The sequence below is a fragment of the Oxyura jamaicensis genome, chromosome 13 (genome assembly GCF_011077185.1).
Source record: "Oxyura jamaicensis isolate SHBP4307 breed ruddy duck chromosome 13, BPBGC_Ojam_1.0, whole genome shotgun sequence".
Lineage (NCBI taxonomy): Eukaryota > Metazoa > Chordata > Aves > Anseriformes > Anatidae > Oxyura > Oxyura jamaicensis.
Window position 1 is genome coordinate 9,493,700 of NC_048905.1, and position 26,079 is coordinate 9,519,778.

Genomic DNA, 26,079 nt, shown 5'->3' on the forward strand with positions numbered 1-26,079 from the left:
TGATTAGCTTCTGCAAGACTTATGTGGCAATTCAAAAAAGACCTTTTGGTTTTCATGCATTCCAAAAAAAGCTCAGACGCATTATTTGAGACTCTCATTACATCATCAATTCATCAAAGTGGCAACTTTCTCACAGGTTGTTAAATGCAGTTATTAATAGACACTACTCATTTTCTTTAGCGATTTATTCTTTGCAACTAAATGTGGTGACTGCAATCCCTTTATATTGTTCATTTTGTTGGCATTTTTTTCATCAAAGAGGTTGAATAAAATGACACAAATGCTGCTGGCAGCTGATACCATCAAAATGTCAGCTGGTAGGAAACCTCCCATGTTTTCAGCAAACCATGTTTGTCAAGCAAAGTGATTAAAGTCAGATTTTGGAAGTTCTGCTCCTATCTCTCCAACTGATCTACATCTACCCTAATGCATTGCAAGGGTGTGCCTGAAATTAAGGCCATCCTCTCAGTCTTTCCCAAACTATTCATGTAATAGCAATATACTGCTGGAGCCAGGTTCATAGCTCCTTGACAGAAGTGCTTGTTAAGTCTCAACCTGATGACAATGATAATAACAACAGTATGACTAGAAAAGTACAGCAGAAAATAGTACGTAATATTAGATGGGCTCACACAGGTTGCAAACAGTAAACACAAGGGGAATTTATAACCCAGTAATTACAAGTTCACAAATAATGATGTTTTCATGATATGTAAAGAAGGCCATTTTCACATGTGGAAACAAGGTATAAATGACTGCAAAGGAAAAAGATAATTTAATAAAGTGCTTGAGATGTACTGGGTTTGGTAAAAATGTCTGTACCATCCAAACTCACAAGCAGGTGACTGAGCAAGTTGGAAGGAGTCTTGGAGAAAGTAGCAGTGAGCACCCCACTAGTAAATGAAAAATTTTCAGGATTGTTTCTATTCTATGTTGATTTTTCTACTGCTATACCTACATTTAGCTATTTTAATTTGTAGATGTGCAAAAAGAGCACCCATCTCTAGAAGTGAACTATTTTACACAACGGATGTGTAGTAGACAAAAGTTTTGATGGCTGAGCTTGAATAATCTCCATTCCTGTGCAAGAATTAATTTTAAAGAAAACAAGTGCATGTCAGTTTTGGACCTACGATTGTGTCCATAGAAGCCAATCAGATGTGCAGTGAATGGTGTTATCCCTATGGTAACCACAGCTGAAAACTGGAATTTCACTATGTATTCTTGGCAGGCAGAAACAACCAATCTGTACTGCTTTTATACAGATTTGATAAGCAAGGTGAAGTAATAACCACTGACTATTTAGTTAATACCAAAATACAGGCAGAATTGGTATTTCAGACTAAACGGTTTTTCAAGCACTGCAGAAGGCAGCCTAGGGAAGTAGTACGGTCCTCGTCCCTGAAGCTGTTGAAGAGACGTGGCCATGGCACTCAGGGATGTGGTTTTGTGATGGGACACGATAGGTCAGGTTGATGGGTGGACCTGATGATCTTGAAGGTCTTTTCCAACCTAAATGATTCTGTGATTCTATGAATACGCATTTTCAGTCCAGAACCGCCCAGCATTGAGGAGTGTGACAAAGGGGCTTCTCTGAAGGCCCCATGCCATGCCTTCTCCTCCCCTGCCTTACACTGACATGTCTTCCTTTGGCTTCCTTCTGGCACGGTGTTGTTGTCTGTCTGTAAGGCACTTGCCTTCAGTGAGAACAGCGAAGATTTAAAAGCTATCTATTTACATTCAATATAAGCTTGTTCAGGGATAACTCCAATTTATTGCATATTTATTTGCTTCTGTACATATCTTTCACTAATTAGTTTTTTGCCTCTTTTAAAATGCAACTTTCTTGCGAAATCCTTTGCAATATGTGACATAGTTTGAAAACAGACTTTTAGAATGACCATCTTGGAACCCCCCCCCCCCTCCACTTTTTTAAACATATTTTTAACGTAACTCTTTGTCTTCGTATCCTATTCCCACGTTTCAAAAACTAAAATAACAAGTGGAAGTCAGGTTCTGTGGTACTTTCTCCAGGGCAGCAGCTCTCTGAGTGCTGTTACATTATTTTACTGCCTTTCCCTTCCCGCTGGGAGACGGCTTGGAGGCTGCAGCCCAGGGCAGGGCAGTTTAGGGAGGGCAAGGTTCAGTTGAGGGGACTCAGATCTTAATTGTTAAAAACAGGCAGCATTTCGGATGTGATTTAATGCTTAGATGTTAGACATGATAACAGAGGAGGAAACAGCGTCAGCGGATATCGGCATGGCCTGGCCGGGCCCTCTCCGCCGGCAGCCCTGCAGCAAGGAGGACACCCTGCCCTCCACAAAGATGGCCGCTCGGGGACGGGAACCTCGCTCAGCCCAAGATGGCCGCCGCGCCGCCACCCACCGGATCAACGTGCCCACAACAAAGATGGCTGCTCGACCCGCGGAGTGGGCGGAGGTGAAGGGAGGGGGGAGCAGCGCCCTTACCCAAAATGGCGCCGCGAAGCCGGCGGGGCGGGACGGGGCGGCCGGGGTTGGGGCGGGGAGGCGGGGCCGGGGGCGGGGCGGGGGCGCGCCCGGCGGCGGAGCGGAAGTGGCGCGGAGCCTCCTCCAGCTGGTTGTCATTTCGTGCGGCGGCTCGCTCCTGAGGAGACAGGGCTCGGCGGCGGCCGGGCGGGGAGCGGCGGCGGCAGCAGCGGCAGCAGCAGGAGGAGAAGAAAGGAGGAGGAGGAGGAGGAGGGAGGCACCGGCTGCGGCACCGAGGCAGGAAGCGGCTGGGGGGGGGGGAGGGAGGGGAAGGGAAGGAGAAAAGGGGAGGAGAAGGGGGTTAAGGAAAAAAAAATCATAATAAGCGGCACGACGAGGCGAGCGGCAGCCGAGGACCAGTCGCGGCCAGGCTCGCCGGCTGCTGGAGCTCCTCCCGCCCGCCCGGAGCCGTGGGTGCGTGTGGCGCTGCCCTTGTGCCGTCGCCGTCCGCCCCCGGAGGCAGCGTCCCCCCGCCCGGCGCCCGGCTGGTTTACATGAGGGGGAAGGAAGCCCGCCTGGAGCCCAGAAGACGCGCAGCAGGGGAAGGACTGCTCCGAGGAGCCGCCGCCTCCGGCCCCCGAGCCCCGGTTAGTCCGCACGGCTCCCCCCTCCGCGGCACCCGGCGGCCGAGCCCCTGCCCCGAAACCTGCGGGAGAGCCGCTTAAACACCTTCCATGGGGGTGAGAGGAGCCCGGCCCCCCGCCGCCTGCACCTTCCCCTCCTCGCCGGAGGCTGCTCCTCTCCTGAGGTAAAAGAGAAAAAAAAGGAGAAAAAAAAAAAAAAAAAAAAAAACCTACCCCCCCTGCCTACCCCCACAGCAGGACACTCGTGAGGGTGGGGGGACACCGCGGGGGGCACCCCACAGCGAGCCGGGGCCTGGCGAGCCCAGCCTGCCTGCACCCAGCCCTGCCCGCCCGGCTGGATGCGGAGACCCTGAGGGGGGAAAAATCACCACGTCCACGCACATCCAGCGTGCCCGGAGGGAACCCACGGACCCGGGGGGAAGGAGGCAAGCCCGGCACCAGGAGCACCCTCCCAGCTGCAGAGAGAGAGCAAGAAAATCGCCTTCCCCTTCCTCCCGCACAGCTCGCTGTCCCCTCCCTTCCCTTTTCCCGATCGCTGAATGCTGATTTCTGAGATGAAAATCTTCCTCCGCGGACAGCCGGGGCTCATGTGAAGGACACGCAAATACTGGATCATAAATAAGAAGCGAGTCTGGCGAGCTCAGAAACCCAGCCCAAAAGGAGCAGCATCAAGAATCCACCCTTCTCCTGCACAACTCACTCCCCACCCAACACACACAGAATACTAATTTCCTGAGATAAGATCTTACCCCTTTTAAACAACCACACGCGCACGCACACACACACGGAGTGTATATTATTGCTACACATAATAGGTTAAACACAGCAGCTCGGTAAAAAGCCTCCTCTGCAACTCACGCCTCTTTTTCACCCCTCTGAATGCTGAAATCCTGAGGTAAATTTTTTTCTTACACACAGCAAAGACTCTTTTTGAACAGGACAAATATATATTAGATTATAGAGATGTATTAAATTATTCCAGATTTAAATCTATTTTTTTGCTGCCAAGGGGTCGGGGGACCAGACGTCATTGTATATTTTTTTTTCCTCTTAACTCATTTATGGGCGAGTCAAGGCTGCTGAGGAGGAAGAAAACAGGATAGTTAGAATCTCTTTATTTCCCAGAAGCTTTTTCTCTCATTGCTGCGCGTTTCGTTTAGAAAAAGGAAACCTCTTATTTTGTGAACCAAAGATTTATTTTTCCCTTTCTCCTAGCTGAAGGGGGGAAACGGGCACCAATTGACGCATTTAAATAGTTGAAGAAATCTATCTTTTGCAAAAACAAAAATCTATATCCAAATCTGAAATAAACAGCGTGGAAGGAGAAACTGGAATATCTAGCTAAAAACAGGATACTTAATAATCTCTCCTCAGAAGAGGAAGAGATAAACACTAAACATCGACTTGTTCTTACACAGAGGATTCAAACCCTAAATATAATAAATGGGGGATTACGGGTTTGGAGTGTTAGTGCAAAACAACACTGGAAATAAGTCAGCTTTTCCAGTCAGATTTCATCCACATCTGCAGCCTCCACACCATCATCAAAATGCAACCCCCAGCCCTGCTGCTTTTATAAATAATAACACAGCTGCCAATGGCAGTAGTGCTGGGTCAGCTTGGCTCTTTCCTGCTCCAGCTGCCCATAATATTCAGGATGAGATTCTGGGGTCAGAAAAATCTAAAACTCAGCAACAGGAAAAGCAAGAGTCCCTAGAAAAACAGCAGCTTTCCCCTAGTCAAAGTCAGGAAGCAGGCATGCTCTCTGAACCTGAGAAAGCTAAAACTGAAGAAAATCAGGGTGATAATTCTTCGGAGAACGGCAATGGAAAGGAGAAAATAAGAATAGAGTCGCCGGTGTTAACAGGATTTGATTATCAAGAGGCTTCGGGGCTAGGCACTTCGACACAGCCCTTGACATCCACTGCATCTTCTCTGACTGGTTTTAGTAACTGGTCTGCAGCTATCGCTCCTTCTTCCTCTACAATAATCAATGAAGATGCAAGTTTTTTTCACCAGGGAGGGGTCCCTACTGCCTCGGCTAATAATGGTGCTCTGCTGTTTCAGAATTTTCCACATCACGTCAGCCCTGGCTTTGGTGGTAGCTTTTCCCCTCAAATTGGACCCCTCTCTCAGCACCACCCTCATCACCCCCATTTTCAGCATCATCACAATCAGCATCAGCAACAGAGGAGGTCTCCTGCAAGCCCTCATCCGCCTCCATTTACACATAGAAATGCTGCTTTTAATCAGTTGCCTCATTTGGCTAATAATCTAAACAAGCCGCCTTCTCCATGGAGCAGCTACCAAAGCCCGTCGCCGACACCATCTTCGTGGAGCCCCGGGGGCGGTGGATATGGTGGGTGGGGTGGGTCCCAAGGTCGAGACCACCGCCGGGGACTGAACGGAGGGATAACACCCCTGAACTCCATCTCGCCCTTAAAGAAGAATTTTGCAAGTAATCATATCCAGTTGCAGAAATATGCTCGACCCAGCTCGACCTTTGCTCCGAAATCGTGGATGGAAGACAGCCTGAATAGAGCTGACAACATTTTCCCTTTTCAGGTGAGTATTCTCTGTTATATCCATAATAAAAGTAACACGAGTGCATTAAAATACCATAGAGGGGGTGGGATGGGGATTTGAAGGCACGGTGTGATTGTATGACTTCTGTGTTTGCGACTAAAAAAAGCCACACGGCTAACTTGAAATGTCATAGTAATTACACTGGGGGTTTTAAATTTTTTTTTTTTTTTTTTTTTTTTTTTTTTTTTTTAATAGTAGTGGTCATATAAATATCTATATCCCACCAGGCATCTATAATTAGCCAGTTTCCTTCAGCTTAATATTTATACAAACGAAGAAATAACCAAAGAACAAATGTAGCTGCAAGTAGCAAGTACATCTACAAAAAGGAATAAGGAAAAAAGTGCTGCCTGATGAAGTGTGAGAGATCTGAGGCCTTCTGAAGTATTTGAAAACATACCACATCTGAGGAAAGTATGAAGCGATTGTATTTTGCTTTGCAGTACCATATGGACTTGTAGTGCAACAGAATTTTTGTAGCATTTTTTGGAAACTGATTTTTTTATATGGTGGTAATCAAAACATTTTGCTTTCCGTAGCAATGGCAGCAAATTCTGGGTACAGGCCATTAAATCAGAACCAAAAATAGATCTGGACGAATGTCGGATGGTGGTCTCCTGTTTTCCTAGGCCCTCAGCCTGGTAGGAGATAGCTTGTCTGACATTTCACTCTCTCCTTCTAGGCTAACTTTTTAGGAATCTGAAAGGAACTCTATACTGCTGAACCTCACTTGCAGTAAAAATTAAAACTCTTCACCTGACCATTAGTTAAAACTTGCTTTTTGTGTGTGTATGCCTTTTGTGAAGTCCTTTAATTTCATAAGCCCAATTTCATAAGCTTAATTCATAAGCCCAAGAATTCTTTGACATTTAGTGGGCTTTTTTAAACATCTTCAAATGAGGGCAAAAGTGAAAATTTCAAAATGCCTGCAGTATTTCTAGCCATGGTGTAAGAAGCAGGGTGACCTACTTTAAAATAATTTGAGAGACCAGTAGGTGAGAACTGTGCAATATGTCTCATGTTATCAACCACCCTAGAGAAACATAAATATATGTAATAATGGCATGGTGGGTTCGGACATAGGAAGGGTTCAGTTCTCCTGAGGAACCTCTTCAGTTTCTGTTGGGTTTGCAGGGCCAGCCTATGCAGCCTTCAGCTGCTGGCACTAACTTGCCATTAGAGACCTTTTTTTCCTACTGCAGAGCTGCTAGTTGGTTCGGTATCAGGTAGAGCCCATGCAAATTCACAATACATAGAGTTAAGTGATGTTAATATCGGGATTTCTAATTAATATAATGAACCTGTGTGCAGCAGACCAAATTTATACACTGAAACCAGCCGAAAAAGGGACACAGCTGGAGTCAATCTTTTTTCAGCCTCACTGCAGCAATACTTGGCTTGCAGTTTAATTCATTCTGTACCCTGACACGTAGCTGATGTACAGAGTGACAGAATGAGATCAAGCATGTCCTTGCTGCTGTGTGTAAGGCCCAAATGTACCTGCACCAATAGAAACCTGCTTGGTCCGATATCAAGGAAATTTCAGGAAATCGACAGAGTCAACCTTGGCTTTTTGGTTGTGTTCCAAACATAAAATATCAGACGCTTATTTTGGTCGTGGTAAAGAAATAATTTGTGTGTGGCATGTTGGTATCTGTTTACTTAAACGCTGAGATGAAGCTGTACATGTCAAGACCAAGTCTGACACTTCTTCATGCCAAGAAAAGGAAAGTGTTGGAATGAAGTGCTTTCCAGTCTGTTACTATCACTTCTGTGAAGAAAAGGGCAGGGCAGCAAAACAGGACTTCAGCACTGCAGACCTAGAAAGATGCTGATTAATTTTGAAGCCATCTTGGACGACTGCTTTTTATAACTTTTTTTTTTTTTTTTTTTTTTTAATCTCCTTTGGTTACTTGGTCCTTTGTATTTTGAAAGTGTACTGGATTTTTGAATCACTGGCAACAAATGATGTAAAATTGCCCATTGATGTATTTTTTTATTTTTTCTTGATTCTGCTGATTATGTGTTTGTCTCAAAGCAGAAATAAGGAGTTTTGCTTATTGTATTTTTGTGTTTATGCATATATATGTATATGTTACATGTACTATCCTCCTTGATGCAATCATGTGCTGGACAAGGCTATTTTGTTACTGGAATCTTCTTAGATTCCTATTTAGGAAATAACTGAAAGCTGTCTTTGCTGCAGCAACATAATGGGGTAATTTGATACAACTATCCCTTTCATTCAATATTTATGTTTTGCTGCTTAAATCATTAACAAGTGTTGCTGCAGTCTAGTGAAAAATAGTACCTTTATAAAGCAAGATGTAAACCAGTAATTGCAGATGTTTGGGGATCACTTTTTTTCTCCCCCAAAGGTTATCTTTACTCTAAAGCTTGGTGAAACAGAAGTCAGTGTTTTGATGGAAATCTTAGGGTAACCAAGCGTAAGTGCTAATTTCCTCTTTGGAGAGGACAACATTGCATAATGTCCCCATGAGCCACTAATGGGAACTGCTGCTCACTTCACATACTTCTGCCCCTGGCCCTGGGACGCTTGAGATGAAATGGGCATTCCAAACGGCGCAGGTAAAAGGAAAACGCTGCCTTGAGATGCTTGATAATCTTGCAGTTTGGTGGTGGCCTGGTTGGTATTTGAGAGCTGCATGCACAACGTTGTAGTGTTTGTCACAACTATTTTTCATTTGGAATTCGGTCTCGTAACACTTCAGAAGCAGCACGTCTGTAGGATCCTCATGTTGCAGAGATGGAACTTGAGGCGAGGTCAGGGAAGACTATTACCAAATCTGTTAATGAAATTAAGTTTTGATACTGTGTTTTAACTGCTGGGCAGCCTTCCCCCTACAAAGATATTTTGAAAAGAGAAAAGCCATTGTTCTTTGTGTATTCATTTTAAAAGGAAATGGTCTCCAAATGAAAGAATGGTTCCTGAATAAAAATTAAAAAAAATAATGTGTTTTTGGATACAACAGCCTTCCCTGGGAGTTAATAAAAGAAAATATCTTGACTGTGACTGTTACATCTTACCAAGCTACAGATTTTTAAAATTATTCCTTCTATTTTCCTCCTTGCAGCACTGGCAAACTAAGTGTTCAGTAAATGCATTTTACTGCAGCATTGCCCTCAAGATTGTTTTGGCTTTCCTTTTGCTATGTACTTGCACTTCCTCATGAGAGTGGAACATCCTGCCTGTTATGCAATGCATAAATCTTGCTTTGATAGGCATTTCCAGGTTTCCAGATCTCATCTTCACATGTGTGGTGCTGTTTTTTAAATCGGTCTTTGAAGGCACTAGCAGATTAAGCAATAGTGTTCAGCTTTCTGTAAAAATAATTCAAAATAATTTGCGTTTCTTCCTGGAATCAGGCTTGACAATAACTGCTCATTTCAAAGAATTTTGTACGGGAGAGCAGTTCATTATATCCACTTGTTCAAAAATGTTTTTTCCTTTCTTCTTCAGTGGCTAGTTTCCAGGTATATAACCCCTTCCAAATCCACCGAGGGGCTGTGCCAGAGGGACTTTCTCTCCCTCAGGCAGATATGGAAGGTTTAAGAAAACATACGTGATTACAGACTGTGTTTTAATTCTGAGCTATACGTCATGATTTGTTTGCCCATAGAAATGGGCTGATTTAATAAGCACTTTAAAACAAACAAATTCCTAGGAATTTGGAATTAAAGAAAGCCCTCTTGAATGCATTTGCCAAGCTTTCCTCTTGGAGGAATTTTGCAAGTAAATTTCTTTACCATGCCTTTTTATTTTAATATCTGTTCTTTGTTGTCGAGGAGCCTTTCCATAAGGCTGGTTGCAGAAAGCGAGGCTGCTGCTTTTGCAGAAAGTTTTGCAGGCTTTTATTCTCCTTTCTAGCAGCAGCAACTATGCCGAGGAATTTCAAGCTATCATTTTAGAGTAAATACTTGAGGCTGGCTTTTTAAATGTCTGTTCACCCATTTTTCTGTAACTCCATCAGCTGTGCAGTAATTAGTGTTTTGTGTGCTGTTCCCCACAGCTATTGGCCTGTGGAATTAGGAGCACTCTAATGTGGTATGACATGCACAAGTTAAGTACTGTGGAAGTTAACACTGTTCTTGTTTTATAAACTTACTACTGACGTTAATACTTCGGCTTTGGCCCTCCTGTGTGTTTTTGACCTCAGGGTTTCTTTTTAAAGAGAGCTTTTGTGAAAAGCTATTTGAATTATGTTTGTATTTTCCAAAGATTAAAAGGAGTACTCTTATTAAGCGTTTTGCTTTGAAAATGAATTGCATACTTAGCAGCCCAGCACAAAGACTGAGAACACAAGATATTGTGGAACATAATTTATAGAAGGTATATAAAAAAAAACCTAATACTTGGCTAAAATAGAATCAGGCATGTTACTGGAAATTTTTATAAAGGTCTGTAATTTCTAACGCTTAAAAAAGTTCAAGCTTGACAAAACCAGAAGTGCTCCCTCCCAAAAAAGCTCCCGTGTCATCCGCCACTTAACTTTTCCAGCTTTTTCATATTGTTGAAGCTCTAAGAGATGCTCAGGGCAGCATCCAGCAACATCCTTTCAGGAAAAACCTGTTTACTCCAAGCCTTTAATTCACTGCAGATGGGATGGGAAGCTGGAATAGGGCCTTTGCAAGGCGGTGGGAAGGAGGAGAAGCCTACCCAGAAGTATAATCAAGTCCAAATTTGCTTTGCAATTAATAGGAAGATGTCAAACTTATGTTAGTGCCTACAATCTGCCTCTCCCAACACACTGTACTTTGCCTGAGACATCAGGCTCTTTAATTGTGGGAAATAGCTACGAGGTTTCTGAAAGTTTCAGGCTTCCTGTGCTATAATAAGGGTAGCAAATGTAGCTGTCAGTTTTCTAATTTTCACAGGTATTCTGGTTTTATTTAAATAAAGCAAGCCCCAGTTTTATAATTACACCTGCTTCGTAAATCCTGCTTAATCACCTTCAATAAATTGCCTAACTCAGTGGCAGACTTTGCATTATTATTGATTCCTCGGTCTTCAGAGAAATCAGATTTTCTAAGATTAGGTACAGCCTTAGCTACCAGCAGGTGCTCATACCTCGCCAGGCTTTACTTTTTGTACAGTTTGGGTTTTTTAGCACTGGCGGGCTCATCTTGGGAAGCACTGAGTAGAAACTCTGAACTTCTTGAATCTTAATTGTTCAGGTGATGATAATGCCATGGATGCGGATTAAATACAATGGGTCTGCACTTTAATAATTAAACTTAGACCTACATTTTTTCTGATATATAGGAGACCTTAGGTATGGGATTTCTGACTGCCAAGCATGATCTTTCTGTTCATCAAAAATTCATTTTTAGTATCTTTTTTTATAGCAGCACGTCCTGTATACTTGTATGTGCTTGGTACCACCTGTCTTCTTTTGGAATTAAATGTCTTTGGACTTTGAAAAATAAAAATGGAATAGCAGTTAAAATTCCTATTTACAAGTGGCTCCATTTTTCACAGACCTCTAAAGGTAAAATTACCTGTCTGGATGTCAGTGGGGAAGACTCTGTGGTCAGAGAGGTGGAGTGGTTTGCCCATACTGCATGAGTTGTGACTCCGAAGTCCTGGGTTCTACTGACTGCTCTTTAACAAGGAGATTGCATCATTATGAGCACTTTACTACTTATAAATGCTTTCTAGACAGTAGGGGAATCTGAATATTTCTTATTTTTCTGTAGACAGCTGGACAGGGATTAGTTCAAAACTGGCACATTTGCTGCTGTAGCACATTGACCGTCTCGATGCTCTTCCTTAGCCAGTTCTGTTAGCTGCCACCTCGAGTATTTTGTGAAAATAATGCCACTTTTTCAAAATGATGTTTAATGAATATCTTCTAAAATATCGGATGGTATTTTAAATGTAGTCATATATTAAGATATTAAGACTGAAGTTTTTTTTTTTTTTTAAGTTTGCATTCAACCTGGTGTTTTTCTACCTCTCTTCCAGTTTCCCAAGCGTAAATGTGTGTGCCCTTTGAGCTCTCTGATAAAGCAGATTTTTAGATATGCTAAAACACACTTGTGTAAAGCTAAGGTTTTGTGATCAACCTGTGTAAATGATATCAGGTTGTAGTTAACTTACTTTGTTACTGGAGTTTATACACTCTGCTTTCTCCGAGGGTAGTCATTACCCCTATATCTTTTCCTTACAAATAAATAAGTAAATAAGAGTGCAGTAAGCAGTCCAGCTCCAAGGAAAGCATTGTAACTTTGTGAATCAATCCATTATAAACATCACTACACTGTTATTAATTTTCTTTACATGAAGTCTCTTGAAGAAAACATCACTTTTTTCTACTGAGCACAGCGTGACTCACTTGCTTTATAACTTGTAATTAACGTGTATCTGAGAATAGCTCTTTCCCAGATTTAGATACCAGCCAGTGATCAATATTTTGATTGTTGCAGCTTTTTGATGTCATGGAATTAAATGCAGAGTTATACATGTATTCCACAATACGGCCACCTCCATTAACATGGCTTCAGTCCTTAGATATATTCAGTCCTTAGATATATTATGTATGTAAGTTACACATGCATTTCGATATATGTGTGCATACTGATAGAATGTGCTGAAATTAAGACTGGAAAAACTCATGCTACTGTTTTCAAAGCCGTCTCAGAATAAAAGGTCTTTAAATTTTACAAAACGTCTAAAAACTACCAATGCTGACTTTCCCTAGTAGCGTGGATCCTTTCAGTAGCATGATAGGTAGTCAGCTAAATTAGTGGAGTTTTTTTATAATAGGCAGGGTGCAACCTGCTGATTTCACTTCAGCTAGTTTTCACGTTGGTCATTTATGAGAGACACATCTTTTCATGGGATAGATGTATACAGGTTTACTTATATGCTAGGTTCTTGAATTTACGCTGCATTCCCAGAGGAGTGGAGTGCTACATTCATTTTAGGAACATACCCAAACTCAGTTTAACAGTTAGTAGTGGTTCCTAGTGTTGCGTTTAATGTGATTTGCTATTTCCTAATCAATGAGTGGAGACATAGAGGAGCAAACTGTCTCAAACAGGCCAGGAAAGAGACTCACCTTCCCAAGATATAGTACCGGATTGGCATCTTGAGAGTACTTTAGCCTACGACAGTCTTGTTGGTCCCTGTGACAGGTTACTGGAACCACTGGAGAGCAGGAATCTGAATGCAGGCCATATTAGGGGCATGTTCCATAGCCAGTCCTTCCTTTCATGTCATTGTTAATGGCTGCAGGTAGGAATATGACCAATTAATCTTTTGTGTCGGCGCACGGCGCCATGTTTTAAAGTGTCTGCAGTATGACTAGAAGCTTATGGGCCTTAACACTAAAAGAAGGGGAAAACTGGAAACTCCTCACCACACTGCTTCCATTGGAGAATATGGTATTCCTATCAGCTAACCACTTCAATTCCATTTTTCTTTTTCCTCCTCAAATGTTTAAGCTCTGTTCTCAGTGTTAAATACTACCCATTGCAGCAAAACCCTCTGTTTGTTACTATAGCTCAATCCAACATAACACAGATATTTTAGAGACCGGAGGCTTTCTTGGCGCTCATGCAGTGCAGCACATATGCAGCACAGTACATCAGAAGTCGTTTGGCTTTGGTTTTGCCCTTCGTTTGTCTCAGACAACTGAAATGCTAAGTGCCACAAGTTCAGCAGAGACCTGAAACTGCTCAGTTTCTGCATCCTGTAAGGATTTTACAGCTGTTCATACGTTGGAGTTGAGGTTTATCCCACGCAAAGGAACACAATGTGATACGAAAGGCAGAATGGAAAAAAAGAGTACCTTCTGAAGCATGTTGGGTTTTCAGAAAATGTTCCCATCTGTGTCTTAGGCTGTTTTTGTCATTTTAGGAAGACTGCTGAAAATGTAGAGACTCTACCAGTATCCATTCCTCAGTTACACAGTTGCTGGAGCCCAGTGGGTCCAGCATGTAGGCCACAGGACTCAGTTCTCCTCAGGTATTTTAATGTAACTGAAGTTTGAAATATTTAGGGACTAGTAAGGTATAAGCCAAAACAATACACTAAATATTACCAGAATATTGCCATATTACTAAGAAACCAGTAGGAAACGTGAAACTATATAATCCAAATGCTTGCAATAGTTTCTCTAAGATGCATCAATGTAATATAGATGACCAAGGAAATAAATACTGTGGAGAAACAGGGCCATGTTATGCTTTTCATAGCAAATTTCATTTTGGTCTAGACTAATAAAGCAAATGGTTCCCAACTCTGATCTTTCTGATGCTATTCGAAAGCTACACATCCGGGTAGAAATACTTCTCCAGTTCTATGTCAGTAACACACTGTTCCGAGGAAAGGAAAACTGTCAGAAAATTTAGTTAGAAAACAGGATTTTTAGCAGTCGGAATGTAACTTACAAACTTGGAAATGGATCAGGACTCTACGAGCTAGTGGATTCCTGCTCTTAAAATAGTATTAAGTGGTTAAGGTCCAAGATGACTGATGGTTGTCTGATATGAAGAATGCCTCTTGCAGCACTGCCATCGATACTGCTTTAGCGCTCCATTACTGACAGTAGGGGACATGGTGGCGTTCAGCGGCGTACCAGAGGGGCATTACCTTTCTGAATTTACTAGTTTGAAACATGATCAAATCTGGTTCTGTTTGCTTTGGAGAAGTTTCAGCTTCACAGCTAGAGTTAAGGACAAAAAATGCATTTTCACTGCATTAATAATGGTAGTTGCAGAGAAGCGGGTTAGACCAAATAATGTTGTAATCTCCTGCCTTCTTATGTCAACAGATACTTTCCATGCTTGATCTCAGTTCAGAGATTAATCTCTTAAAACATGCATGAAATAAAACCTTTGGAAACAATATTAGAGTTCTTGGACTCAGAAAAATTAAATGTGAGGTTGATTAATATATAAAATTCCATCCGGGTGTTTCTACAAAAATCCAAATCATTAAATAAATGGATAACAGGAATAGGTGAATAATTCTGTGAATGGGAGATTTTTTGCTTCCATTAGTGACCTTTGGTGATACCGTAAAGATTTCAAAGTTTGGTTATCCTGAATTTACTAATTAAAATGAAGTGCCAGGATATTTTGTGTTATGTCAATATAACATCAGCTTTGCAAGATGAGGAATGTGTTGTTTTAGTTAAGAAAGCCTGAGACACATCTGTGTCTTTGGTTAGTATGAAGAAGAAATGTGGTAAATACACTTCAAATGGATTGATATAATGAAATGGTTAGGTGCATGAGACATCTTGCCTCATATTTTCTGAATCCTTCAATTTGAGTAATGCTTGGAATATTAAACCTGTGAATTCAGGGAATTAAAAAGCAGAGGTAACTTGTTCAAGTAGTCTGGTTTACTAGATGGCACTACTACTTGTGTGAAATACTTTATAATTATGCAGAATTTGATTTGACTGTGCAGAATTAGATTATTTAATTTTATGGGGTAGTAGTTTAGGTGAAGGAAAAGCTATGTGTTTCTGGAATTCAGATTTTCTCTAATTCAGGCTGAAATGCCTGTTTTATGACTTCTCTTTGCAACTTTCTCTCCCAGGATCTATCTTCACCTCCTAACCGTGAACTTAAATTATTTTTTAACAGAGTCTAACTGTAGAGCAAAGAAACAAAAATTAAATATTGAATTTGGGTTTATTAAAGAAATCATTGGTTATGATAAATATGGGTTGAATTTATATTCAGAATATTCCAATTTTCTGTATTTGACTTCAGGGGCATATAAGCATGTGCTTTAGCTTAAGTCTGTTACAGTGATATAAAAAAAATGAAGTTTTTATGTTCTGGGTAGATTTTGTTTTGTTTTGTTTTGTTTTTTAAACACTGTGTTTCCTAAACTGTGTTTGTTTTTATTTGCTTGCAGGATCGTACAAGGACTTTTGACATGCATTCACTGGAGAATTCACTAATTGACATAATGAGAGCTGAAAATGATTCACTGAAAGGTAAATTTAGCAAGAGACTATTTCCTGCAGTAAATAATTGGGAAGGCATGCTTACTTAGGATAAGAAACTTCAGTTTTGGTTAGGAAAAGTAAAGTTATAATGTGCACCAAGTGCATGTGGGTCAGCTCGGGTAGGCCTCCTTTTGCAGTTGTCCCTAGATGAGGCGATTGCAGCCCATGAGCACTGGAGTGTGTTTTGTCTTTATGTAAAACAATGCGAAACACAAACATAAGCTGATCTTTTGTGTAAGTTGCCAGTGTTGCTTTTAATAGATACAATGTGTGCAGCCTGTAAAAATGATCAGCTTCAGGAATCTTAAGCAGATCAGTGAGACATAACTTTCTGCTTTGTAGTGCTTTCCTGCTTGAAGTCATAGTTCTTTCAGTCCTGGGGAAGAGTGAGTTTTAAGTACGTCATTTTGAGAACACCGAGCATTTCTGACTTTTTAATCCCTTCACCTTTCTTTTCATTTTTGCCACCTTGAATTCAGAATTCTTTTTGACATTGAGAAAGGAAGGGGGGTATGTTGAACTGACTTGCAGTTGAGACTTACCTTTTTTTTGGGCAAAGGTAATATTTCTTTGAAAATACCTGAACTTACAAAATACTCAAAGTAATGTCTACATCCTTATCTAAACCTGAGTAGAAACTGCTTATGGGTTAAAATTGAGAAGTTTAGTTTCTTATTCTGTAAAATGAGTAATCTGTATCAGTTTGAGGGTTAATTGTGTGAGTGAAAGTAGTCAAACTCATATTTCTAGTCATTTGTACTCAAGGATTCAGATTTGTTACCAGTCATGAGACCACTAAAAACAAAACTGGACCTGTGGTTTCTAAAAGTAAATTTCATTTGATATCAAGGCCTGTGGTGTTAATGAAATCTGGCTTGTTCTAATAGTGATTCTTACTCAGAAGACCAACCTTCAAATAATTGGCAACAACTTGTTTGTTGCATTCTCTTTGGTCTGAAATTCAGTTTGCGTTCCGCTTCCCCAGTATTTTGCAGTAATCCAGGGTGATGAGAAATACCAAGAAATACTTCACTATGGAAATGACAAGGGGAGCTTGATGTGGACAGGAAGTAATGCTGGATGAATTACAAAAAATAAATAAAAAAAATCCCTACTTATGTGGTTGGGGTCAGGCTTTCATTAATTACAGTAGTAAAGGCTTTATCTGCTTTATCTGTTTTATGTTCTGCCTGGAAATGGCAATATCCTATGCCCCAGCACTGTACACTGAACCAAAAGTCAGGTGTCCTTCCTTGACTGCAGCACCTGGGATTTGCTCTGAGACCTTCTGTTCAACTGCTGGACAGGCCCAACCCAGGTTTTAGCTACCGTTAAATCTGGCAGGGTAGCAACACAAGGTGACAAATAAAATCTCCCTTTAAATTTGAATATGACAAAGTCAGATTGATATGTATTTATATTCAGCAACTAAACCGGGGTAGTATGAGTTTTAGATTAAATGCTTTGAAAAGATTCTTCACAATTGCAATCTTTAATTTTTTTTGAGTGCTTTCAGTGTTTTAAGAATCATGGAACAAGTGTATCAGCAAAGAACACACATAGTTCTGATAGATGTTAATTTCCTGCTTGAGCTTGATTGTTAATCCCCTCTGCAGAGTCATCTGTGCTTTGTCTCGGGTTTTGTGGGCATTGCGTCGTACCGATGGGAACACAGTGATACCAGTCTGGTTTTGTTGTTGGTATTATTTCTTGAGTTCTTTATACATCTTTCTGTTTCATGCTTAATTGTTATAAAACACTAATATGAAAAATTTAAGTGCCTATGTCAAGTACTTCATTGTTGAGAAGTCTCTTCATTTTTCAAGGGTCTCCTCAGCAAAAGCATTAAGTTTGCTTGTGGTGAAACATGCAGTACACTGAATTGGACTGCTGCTTATCTGGCATAGCAGACTTAATGCAGTAACATATGTGCTGTAATGCAGCTAGGAATGGATCTTTATTCTAGCTCGCATCTCCTGTGTTGTGGTAATGCTGCAGTGATCATCTGTAGGTAGGGCAGGATTTGCAAGGAGAAGAAATACCTTTAGTTAAACCAACTGATACAGCTGGGAAAAAAATTGAAACTTGCTGAATGAAACATATTTCAAGTCAAGTCTGAAGAAGGGCTCATGCAACCACAAACCTTTTTTTTTTTTTTCCCATCAATATCAGTTGTTATAGGCTTATGTCTTAACAGACTCCGTCTCTTCTGTCTTCTCTCTTTTTCTTGCATCATCTTTATTTAAACCGATTGAAAGGAATCTTTTGAAACTTTGGATCTAAAAGTCTTAAAATATCACAAATTATGGTTGTCAGTTCAAAATCTTACTTTCCATTTCAAACACCTGCAGTTAGATAAGCAGATTCATATGAAGTTTTTTGCTTTGTGTTTTAACTAGGTTAATCTGTGCATATAATGCTTTTAAACTGAAGTTGGATACTCTCATAAGGGAAAAGCTGCTGGGTTTGAGACTTTAAAAATAGCCTGGGCAAGACACTAATAAAGTATGCTGTAGAGAGCAATCTCAGAATGGCATGGAAATAATTTAGATGATCTAATAGGTCTCACTGCTATCTTCCAAGTCCTTGAGAGGCTTTAATATTGACTTAACATGAGTTTAGTATATAACACTAATACCATCCCTTTTGTGCTGTAGTGGACTTCAAGAGAAAAAGGTACTGTGTTAAAATACACCTTCAAAACAAGAGTATGGACAAGGTCATATTCTGGAACCCGCTGGCTTTTGGAACTTTAAAGAAATCCTTTTCATCTTTAAATGCTATGTTCAGAGTAGCAGGTTTTGGATCCTGTAAGAATTTTAAGTAGGAATTCTTAAAAATTCAACAAAGTCCATTCACAATGTGTACTTCTTGACTGAGGTGATTAGTTGAACTAACCTTGGGTTTATTTAGGAGCCTAATAATTATGTTCTTGTGTTGTCTTGCTATATGAAATAGTGTTTCCTGCTTGAGGTTCAAAGATAAATATTAATTACCACTGATGTGCTATATTCAATATTACCATTTAGCACTTTCAATAGGCGTTTTACCATTTCTTTCTTCATTCTAATGTATATTTTTACCCCCGTGCGAATCCTTTTCCTTTGCGGAGCAGCTGCCATTTCAATATGTTATTTTTATCCACACGAGCAAGTGTGCTGCATTCTGCATAGCCAATGACAATCTGCAGAAGCCCTTCCCTGGAGACTAATTGCATCTTCTTCACAATGTATTCGACCTTCGTGAGCTGAGCCCGGGATCCAGAGACTGATTTTTGAATCTGGGTCTTCCAGATGGCAATTTGAACATTACTGTAATAGTAGTAGGTTGACTAAATATTTCCTTGTTAAACGACACTGAAATGTCCTTAAATACTTTATGGCAGCAGACTGCTTCGTTACTGAAATATCCTATAGTTCAGTTCAGGATATAAGGTTGTTGCCTGGAAATTGTGCAAAATGAAATGGATTGAACCAGACCAGCAAATCTGCTTCTAGCTCTGTGAAGCATTCTAAAATTGGGGTGTGAATAGCTCGGTATCTGTCTGAAAGCTGTGTGGTGAAAAATGAGACTAAAGATTCTAATGCACAAAAAGAAAGGCTTTAGAGGTAACATAAGGTCAGAATATACATGCAGACACTGGTAGAGCAGGTCAAACAGCGGCTCTACATTTTAGAGATGAGAAAGCCAGAATGATGAGAACTGACACCCTTCAGGATTTTTCTGAGTGACATGACATATACCTAACTGTATATTTTAAGCAATCATCAGCCCCTTAATGTTGATTTGAAAAACTATTTCAGATGTGAAGAAAGTAGGTGAGGATTCCACAATGAACCTTATGAAGTGTTCTTTGATCAAAGGGATGAAAACTCTTTTGACAGCATTTTCAGAGTATTGGAGAAGATAGTGAACTAGTTGTTTCTTTTCTCATTGTATGGATTATGCAACATATTTGTATTAATTGAGTAAAATGGGCCATTCGGTTTCCTAAATGACCCAGAAAATCAGTGAGACTCTGGTGAGACTATGGCCGAATATTTGCCAAGGGCTCAATAACAAAGGCCACGATTCTTTTTAGGTAAGTGGTCCTTTATGCTTGCACAGGACAAACGCTGAGCTATTCCAAAAGTTAAAACAATACATTTTGAGGTTTTGTTTTGTTTCCAAACCATCTTTATGTTTTCATAGCAATGAGGAAAGCTTTAAGTTGGCAGCTAAGATTAATGTTTCTTCCCTACTGTTGTTCTGTGCAAAATGGTACGCCATCTGTTTATTGAGTCCTGGAAGGCAGAGGCCTCTGGCAGATCTGTGCATCCAAGCCCAACACTGCAGGCATCTTCGTGGCCTCTGCTGCCCCTTGTATGGGAGCGGGTTTCACACGGGACCTGTGGTGGCCTCACCACAGACCATGTGAACAGGATCACAGTTGGTCTCGTTTGTGTGCCTTGCCTCACCAGTCTTACCTGAGGATTACTCATTTGCAACTTGGATGTATCCAACTTATTGTAAAATGTGCAGAAACTTTCACTCGATGGCACTGGGCACCAACAGGGTGTGCTGCTATTGTCTTTGGGACTTGTCAATGACTTACTGTATCGGGTGTTTCTTGCTCGGGGTCTTCCTGAATTTTGCTGGCTACATTAGTAACCAGGAAAGGCTAATGGGATTTTCAGACTGGAGTGAATATGAATTAAGAGTAAAACCAATTGCAGAATTATCTCAGAGTGCTGCTGAACTGGATCTGGCAGCAATAACTTCCAACCCTTGCTAACGTGGCTGTGATGGGGGAAACAGTCTGGGCGAGTTTTATTTGTAATCAGCAGCTCCCCGTCGTGTTACAATCCACTATTTACAATTGGGTTAGAATGGAAGTACTGCCATTGCTATTAAATCATTGCTATTAAAGGCATGCTTTCTTTCCACATATATCTGATACTCATAATTTTGGGGCAATATTCAATATTTTCATTTTCTAGTCTTTCTCTATGCTTTCTTTTTCCAGTTCTTCTACTGGGAGCTGAAGTGTATGTTGATTTAAGCCAGCCTTTCCAACGATGGGATTTTACCAGAGCCTTCACTTAAAAACAGCCAGCGAGGCGGTAGGGATGTGAAATCCCCAGGGCAGCCAGAATTAGCAGAAATCTTCCATTAGTAAATATTGAGGTCAGGCCATAGATTGGCCTCTAACCTTATTCAGCAGCGATCATGGTGTCCGTAAGGCTCTGGTTTTACATTTGCTGCCTCTTCCCAATCTTCCAACTTTCTCATTTACGAGATTTGTTTTTGTGCCCTGAACCAAATGCCCCTCTGTAAGAGAGGCTGAATCTGGTGGGATTTAGGAAGGGAAAACTTGATTTGGGAGGCAGAGCAGTGCTTCAAGCTGCCAACCCCTGGCGGGCTGCAGGCCCAGAGGTGGCTCTCAGCAGGGTCCAGGGCTTAGTGATCGGCCTGGGGGCCTCTGCCGGCCGGGGCCTGGGAGGCTTCTGGCAGCCCAATTCTGGAGGGCTCCTGAGGTGGCCAAGTCCCGGGTCGGCAAGGGGGAGCAAGGTGGGGGGTGCCAGGTGCTTCGGCCCCTCCGCTGAAGCTTTGAAATGGCTCTTGAATGGGAGCAGGCACCAGGTTCGGTGTTCACTGGGAGCCAACAGGGTAGTGCCTGTAGGGTTTCTAACTTACAGTACTCTGGAATTGGCAGCGTTGAGGCTGATGGAAATGCAGCCACAGCCTGCACTTCCCTTGGCAGCACCGTGCCAGCATCACAGCCTGCCCAGGGTCCGCATGGTATCATTGAGGTCAAGGCATTCAGGATTTTTCCTTGATTATTCCTTGTCTCTGGCACCTTAATTCTCTGCTATCAACAGCAAAAAGCCAAGCCCCATTCTACTCTGTCAGAGAATACTGTACATTTAAATAATTTAAACCGTATCCATGTGCCATGATGCATATGATTTAAGGGATAAAGCAGTAGGCAGGTTACTGCTGCTTTCCTTTCTGTCTGCTATAAATCTTCATCCTACTATGAACACTGCAAAAATCCCAGGACAAGGATGCAGTATTTAAAAAGTTATAATAAATGTTTTTGCAGTCATCTAGAATTATTTAGGAAACGTACTGAAATGTGTTGGTTTAATGTTTGTTTTCAATTACAGAACATAACTGTTGCAAGAGGTGAATTACTGTTTATAATAAATTAATTCCCCTGGATTTATTGACACTCAATTGTATGTATCTCAAAAGCAGTATGTAGCTTATGGTGCTGCTCAGAGCTTGGGGATTTTTTCAGAATTTATTTGCTAGTGATAACATCTGCATTTCTATAGAAGTATAGGTTTTGATGACACAGGTGTCAAAGAATTAGATGTTTATACGTCAGTCCTTCAGGATTTTGAGGTAAGGTATTAATTCAGCTAAGCGAGAGTAACACCTCGATTTATGCTGTCAAGAAGTGAGGCATTGAGCAATGAGCTAGAGGGTATTAATGTAACCACCCTTTGAGGCCAGGAAATTCCTTCCCCTGCCACCACAGAGCAGTACAAATATCCCAGGGTTTTCTGATCCTGGTCCAGCTTTGAAATCAATGTGAAGATTCCTGTTAACTTCATTAGAGTATGAGGCCTATGTTGTTTTTATCCAATCTTGAAAAACATTTCTCATAGGCCCCTTGCCATGCCATCCCACCTCCGGGGTCTGCATGGAAAATTAAACACCTTTCATATTTCTTAAACAAGATGTTTCCTAGAAATGTATGTCCTGCAAGTGATGAGGCAGTTACTGATTTTTAAAACACTACAAAACATCAAAAATACTGCTAGAAGTTCCAGTATCTAAATCAGTGATTTCATCTTGAAAAGCGTTAAAGCCAACAGAGTTGTGCCGAATACCATGACAGCAGTTTTGCTAATCTGAGTAAAATCTTTTCTAAGGTTTTCTTGGTTTCTTTTTTATATTTTTGTCTCTCTCTCTTTTTTTTTTTTTTTTTCAGTGTTTAATCTTCTGCCTTGTTCAATATTACTGTCCACCAAATGCTTTAATTTTTTTTTTCTTTTTCATTTCTGAATTCTTTGATAATCTCTGGCCATTCTGGATCATCTTCAAAGAAGCCTTTAATTTGGAACTGTATTCCATGAGTAGTTTCTGTGCCATGTTTTAGAAGACAGAGAACTTGCCCTGCCTCTCTTCCCGAACTGCTGCAACTACCAGTCTTTAGCTTTTTGCTTTGTTCACTTTTTTTCCTTGATGTTGAATTGTTAGCTCTTTGAGTCCTTTGTTAGCCATGTTTTGCGTACCCTCTACCATCATGTTTATCAAGTTTAAAATGGCATGAAAGGAGCCCATGAAAAGCCTGATGTGCTTTTCCTAAACGTGAAGATAAAGAAGAAATGGGAGATACAATGAAAAGGGAGGTGGGCTTTAAAGAAAGCAAGCAACAATTGAGGCGTAAGTATAAATGGGAACAAGAGTGTGTAACAGCACCACACTTCAATTTCCATGGTCTGTTACATGCACTCTTCTAGAGAAGAAAGTCAGGTAACACCAGTTAGATACATGGTTGTCTTTTGGGATAGGCTCTTCTGAAAGTACCTTTGCTATTAGAGCATGTGACATCACTTGGATTACCTGTTAAAGGCTTGCAATTTCTGTGGCATACTTTTATTTGCAAAGCAGCAAAATTTCTGTAATACAGCTTCTTCCTCACAGCCGCTAGTATGTCAGTGGTTTTCTGTTAGTGGTTTTCTGGCTAGGGTTCTGCATACCTGCAACAAATAAAATTTCATTTCTTTGTCTTGAAAGCCTGGGTGTGAAAATAAGGGAGCTGATTCTTGAATGCTTGTCGTTTCAAGGACCTGTGACACAGAAGACTTTAGCTTGCCTGAAATATTGCTTGCGATAGTGGGGTGTGCTTGCCTAGGAGGAGCAAATTAAAAGTGCACATGCAAACAAGTACAGCATTTCCCACATTTGAGACGTCTGGTTGTGTCTCTTAAGCATTCTGAAATGTTTTTTATTGGAGGATTAAAGAGGAGAAAGTAAAACTAAGTTTTAAATGCTGTTTATTTTGCTGGGAGTAGAAATAGGGATTCAGATAAGTCCGTGCTTAACTTTTGTGTCTAGATTTTGCTTTTTGAAGAGATATTAAGAGCCTTTAAGACTTTTTCTTCCCATTTTTGTTTGGAATTCAAAACAAATTATTTAGTTCTTTTAGAATTTATATTGTGTGTCCTAAAACCACTAGCTGCTCTACCTAAAAAATAAATTCAAAATATTTCTAATAATTTTAGTAGCCTCCTAGGAATATCATACTAAATCAAGCAATCCAGAAGCATTTTTTCATTTTAGGCAGTCTCTGCATATACCTGAATGACCATGCAGCAGGCTGAAATCTAGTTACTTAGGATATTTTTAGAGACAATTGTGATGTATATAGGTTTGTGTATTCTTTATTTACTTTAGTACTTAAGCACTAGGTGTAATGATAAGAACTTCTGGAGAGGGAAATCTGAAAATACATCTTACAGCAGATTTATCCTTATTTGGTTTAATTATTATTTGTTGGAGCGTAGACCACCTAGCTGTGATGTTAGGAGGTTTGGGGTTTGCTTTCAATATATAAAACAGTTGGATTTTCAGATGAGTGGTTCAGTCATTTGCATATTTCTAGATAAGCAAGAGTCGAGTGTCCTCAGAGGCACACAGAGCAGAGTTCTTTCACTTTTACTTTCTTAGGAATCCTGTCAACAGGGATCCCAGCTCTGCAGTCAGATTGCATAGGTGGGAGAAAAGGATGAATTTGGCCTGTGGAATGTAGGGACATTTTGGTAGATAAAGTATATAACACTATTCATAATAAATAAATAATTTTGCAGTTTTTTATAGTAATGTTACATAATAATATTTATCTTGGCACTAACATTAGTGCACAAATGGCTAGGGAGATGGAGTCAACTTTCTGAAAGCATTCTAAAAATGCCATGGTTGTTCACGTGTGATTTTAAATCGTCGTAATAAAAACAGTGTTGCTCTCCAGTCCTGTATACTACTTAGAATCTAGATGGAGGAAATAAAGTGCTGACACTCTTCAAAATGCAGTTTTCTGTTAATTTTCCCATTTGCAGTGGGGGTGGGGAGGCATGTAGTACAGGGTTTTTTCAAATATATTCCTGGAAAAATCAGTGTCTTCTTTACACTGTTATTGTAAAAACAAAAACTGGGGAAATGTTTTGTTGCAGAGCCTTGAGCGTGCGTGATAGTGACTTGCTAGTGTTACTGTTTCCCTATTGTTTGGGAGTGAAGTAAGAGGATGCTTAAAAAAGGAACAAAGCCGTCACGTTGCATTCCAGCCTGCCTTGTGATCATTCCTTCCACAGACAAAAATAAGTTGCTTTGAACTTCTTATTGTACTTAAGGAACTCTGGTTTTAAATCTTGCAGCATGTTAGTATATGCCAATGTAAATTGAGCTCTTGAGAGTCACATGCAGGAATCACATTTCAAGTTATTCATTAAAGCCTGGGCATAATTCAGCCTGTTCTTCTACATAAATTGTTAGGCTGATGGTATAGGCAGATACCAACATCTCTTGAGGGTATTCTACATATAAAGCATCCAGGAACAGTGCCTGTGAACCAACACCACAAATCGAAGGTTTGTGAATTTTTTGCATCTTTTCCGTGTTTCAATAAATCCAGTAATAGTTAGAGGCTACCAATCATTTGTTATTGCTGCTTAGTAAATAAATCCTGCCTACCAGTTTTTAGCGTACGGCATCCTATTGTTTCCTTCCTGCTGTCAGAAAGTCCATCATTAGTATATATTTTGGACCCTGCTGGAAGTCACATTTGAAGTAGTTCTGTAGCGGCGAACTTGATTTGCTCTTTACTGGCGAAGTCGTGCAATGCTTTTCCTTCTCCCAGCTGTAAACTCTACCTTCAACTTTTTATTTTTGAAATGAATATAGTAATAGCTTACATGTTCAAAAGATAAATGCTGCCAATTATTCCATGTCATAAATGGGGAGAGGTAGTGAGGGACAAGATTGGATGTTTTTGTAACTTCTTATCTATTCCCTGGAAGTCATACATGAATATAAAATAAAGCTTAGTGCCAGCAGCAGTAGGGCGGCTGTTTTTCTGAAATACGTGTATAATTCAAACTAACATCCATTTTGCAGCAGGGGGTTCTGCCTCATGATTTGCTTTTCTGCTTTTGATTTTTTATCTTTGACCCTGTGGGGGTTCCTGGAGGGAAGGGAAGAAATACATTCAAATATGAGTGATATTTATGGGTTGCATTCGGTTTGATTTGCTATAACCCAGTGTAGTAGAATGGGAATTTTGAAGAAATATCGGTACCTTATAGACAAAGTTGTAGCTACATGCAGGATTTAAAGCAAGTCTGTTTTGGAAAAGATGTC

At 40.6% G+C, this 26,079-nt stretch overlaps 2 protein-coding genes across 3 annotated transcripts in view; both read left to right on the plus strand.

Annotated features, from left to right (window-relative positions):
* Nucleotides 1-1,980: 1,980 nt before the first annotated feature.
* Nucleotides 1,981-3,275, plus strand: LOC118173860 (translation initiation factor IF-2-like). The gene is made up of 2 exons (XM_035338794.1): nucleotides 1,981-2,743; nucleotides 2,836-3,275. The coding sequence occupies exons 1-2, from the start codon at nucleotides 2,212-2,214 to the stop codon at nucleotides 3,003-3,005; spliced, it is 702 nt and encodes a 233-aa protein (XP_035194685.1). The 5' UTR covers nucleotides 1,981-2,211; the 3' UTR covers nucleotides 3,006-3,275.
* Nucleotides 2,733-26,079, plus strand: part of CPEB4 (cytoplasmic polyadenylation element binding protein 4) — a 43,076-nt gene continuing 19,729 nt past the window's right edge. The window contains exons 1-2 of one of the 2 annotated variants that reach the window (XM_035338791.1): nucleotides 2,733-5,656; nucleotides 15,576-15,657. In XM_035338791.1, the coding sequence (XP_035194682.1) occupies nucleotides 4,535-5,656; nucleotides 15,576-15,657 (1,204 nt within the window). In that variant the 5' untranslated portion in view covers nucleotides 2,733-4,534. The remainder of the gene's footprint in view (nucleotides 5,657-15,575; nucleotides 15,658-26,079) is intronic. The other variant, XM_035338793.1, reaches the window with a different exon arrangement.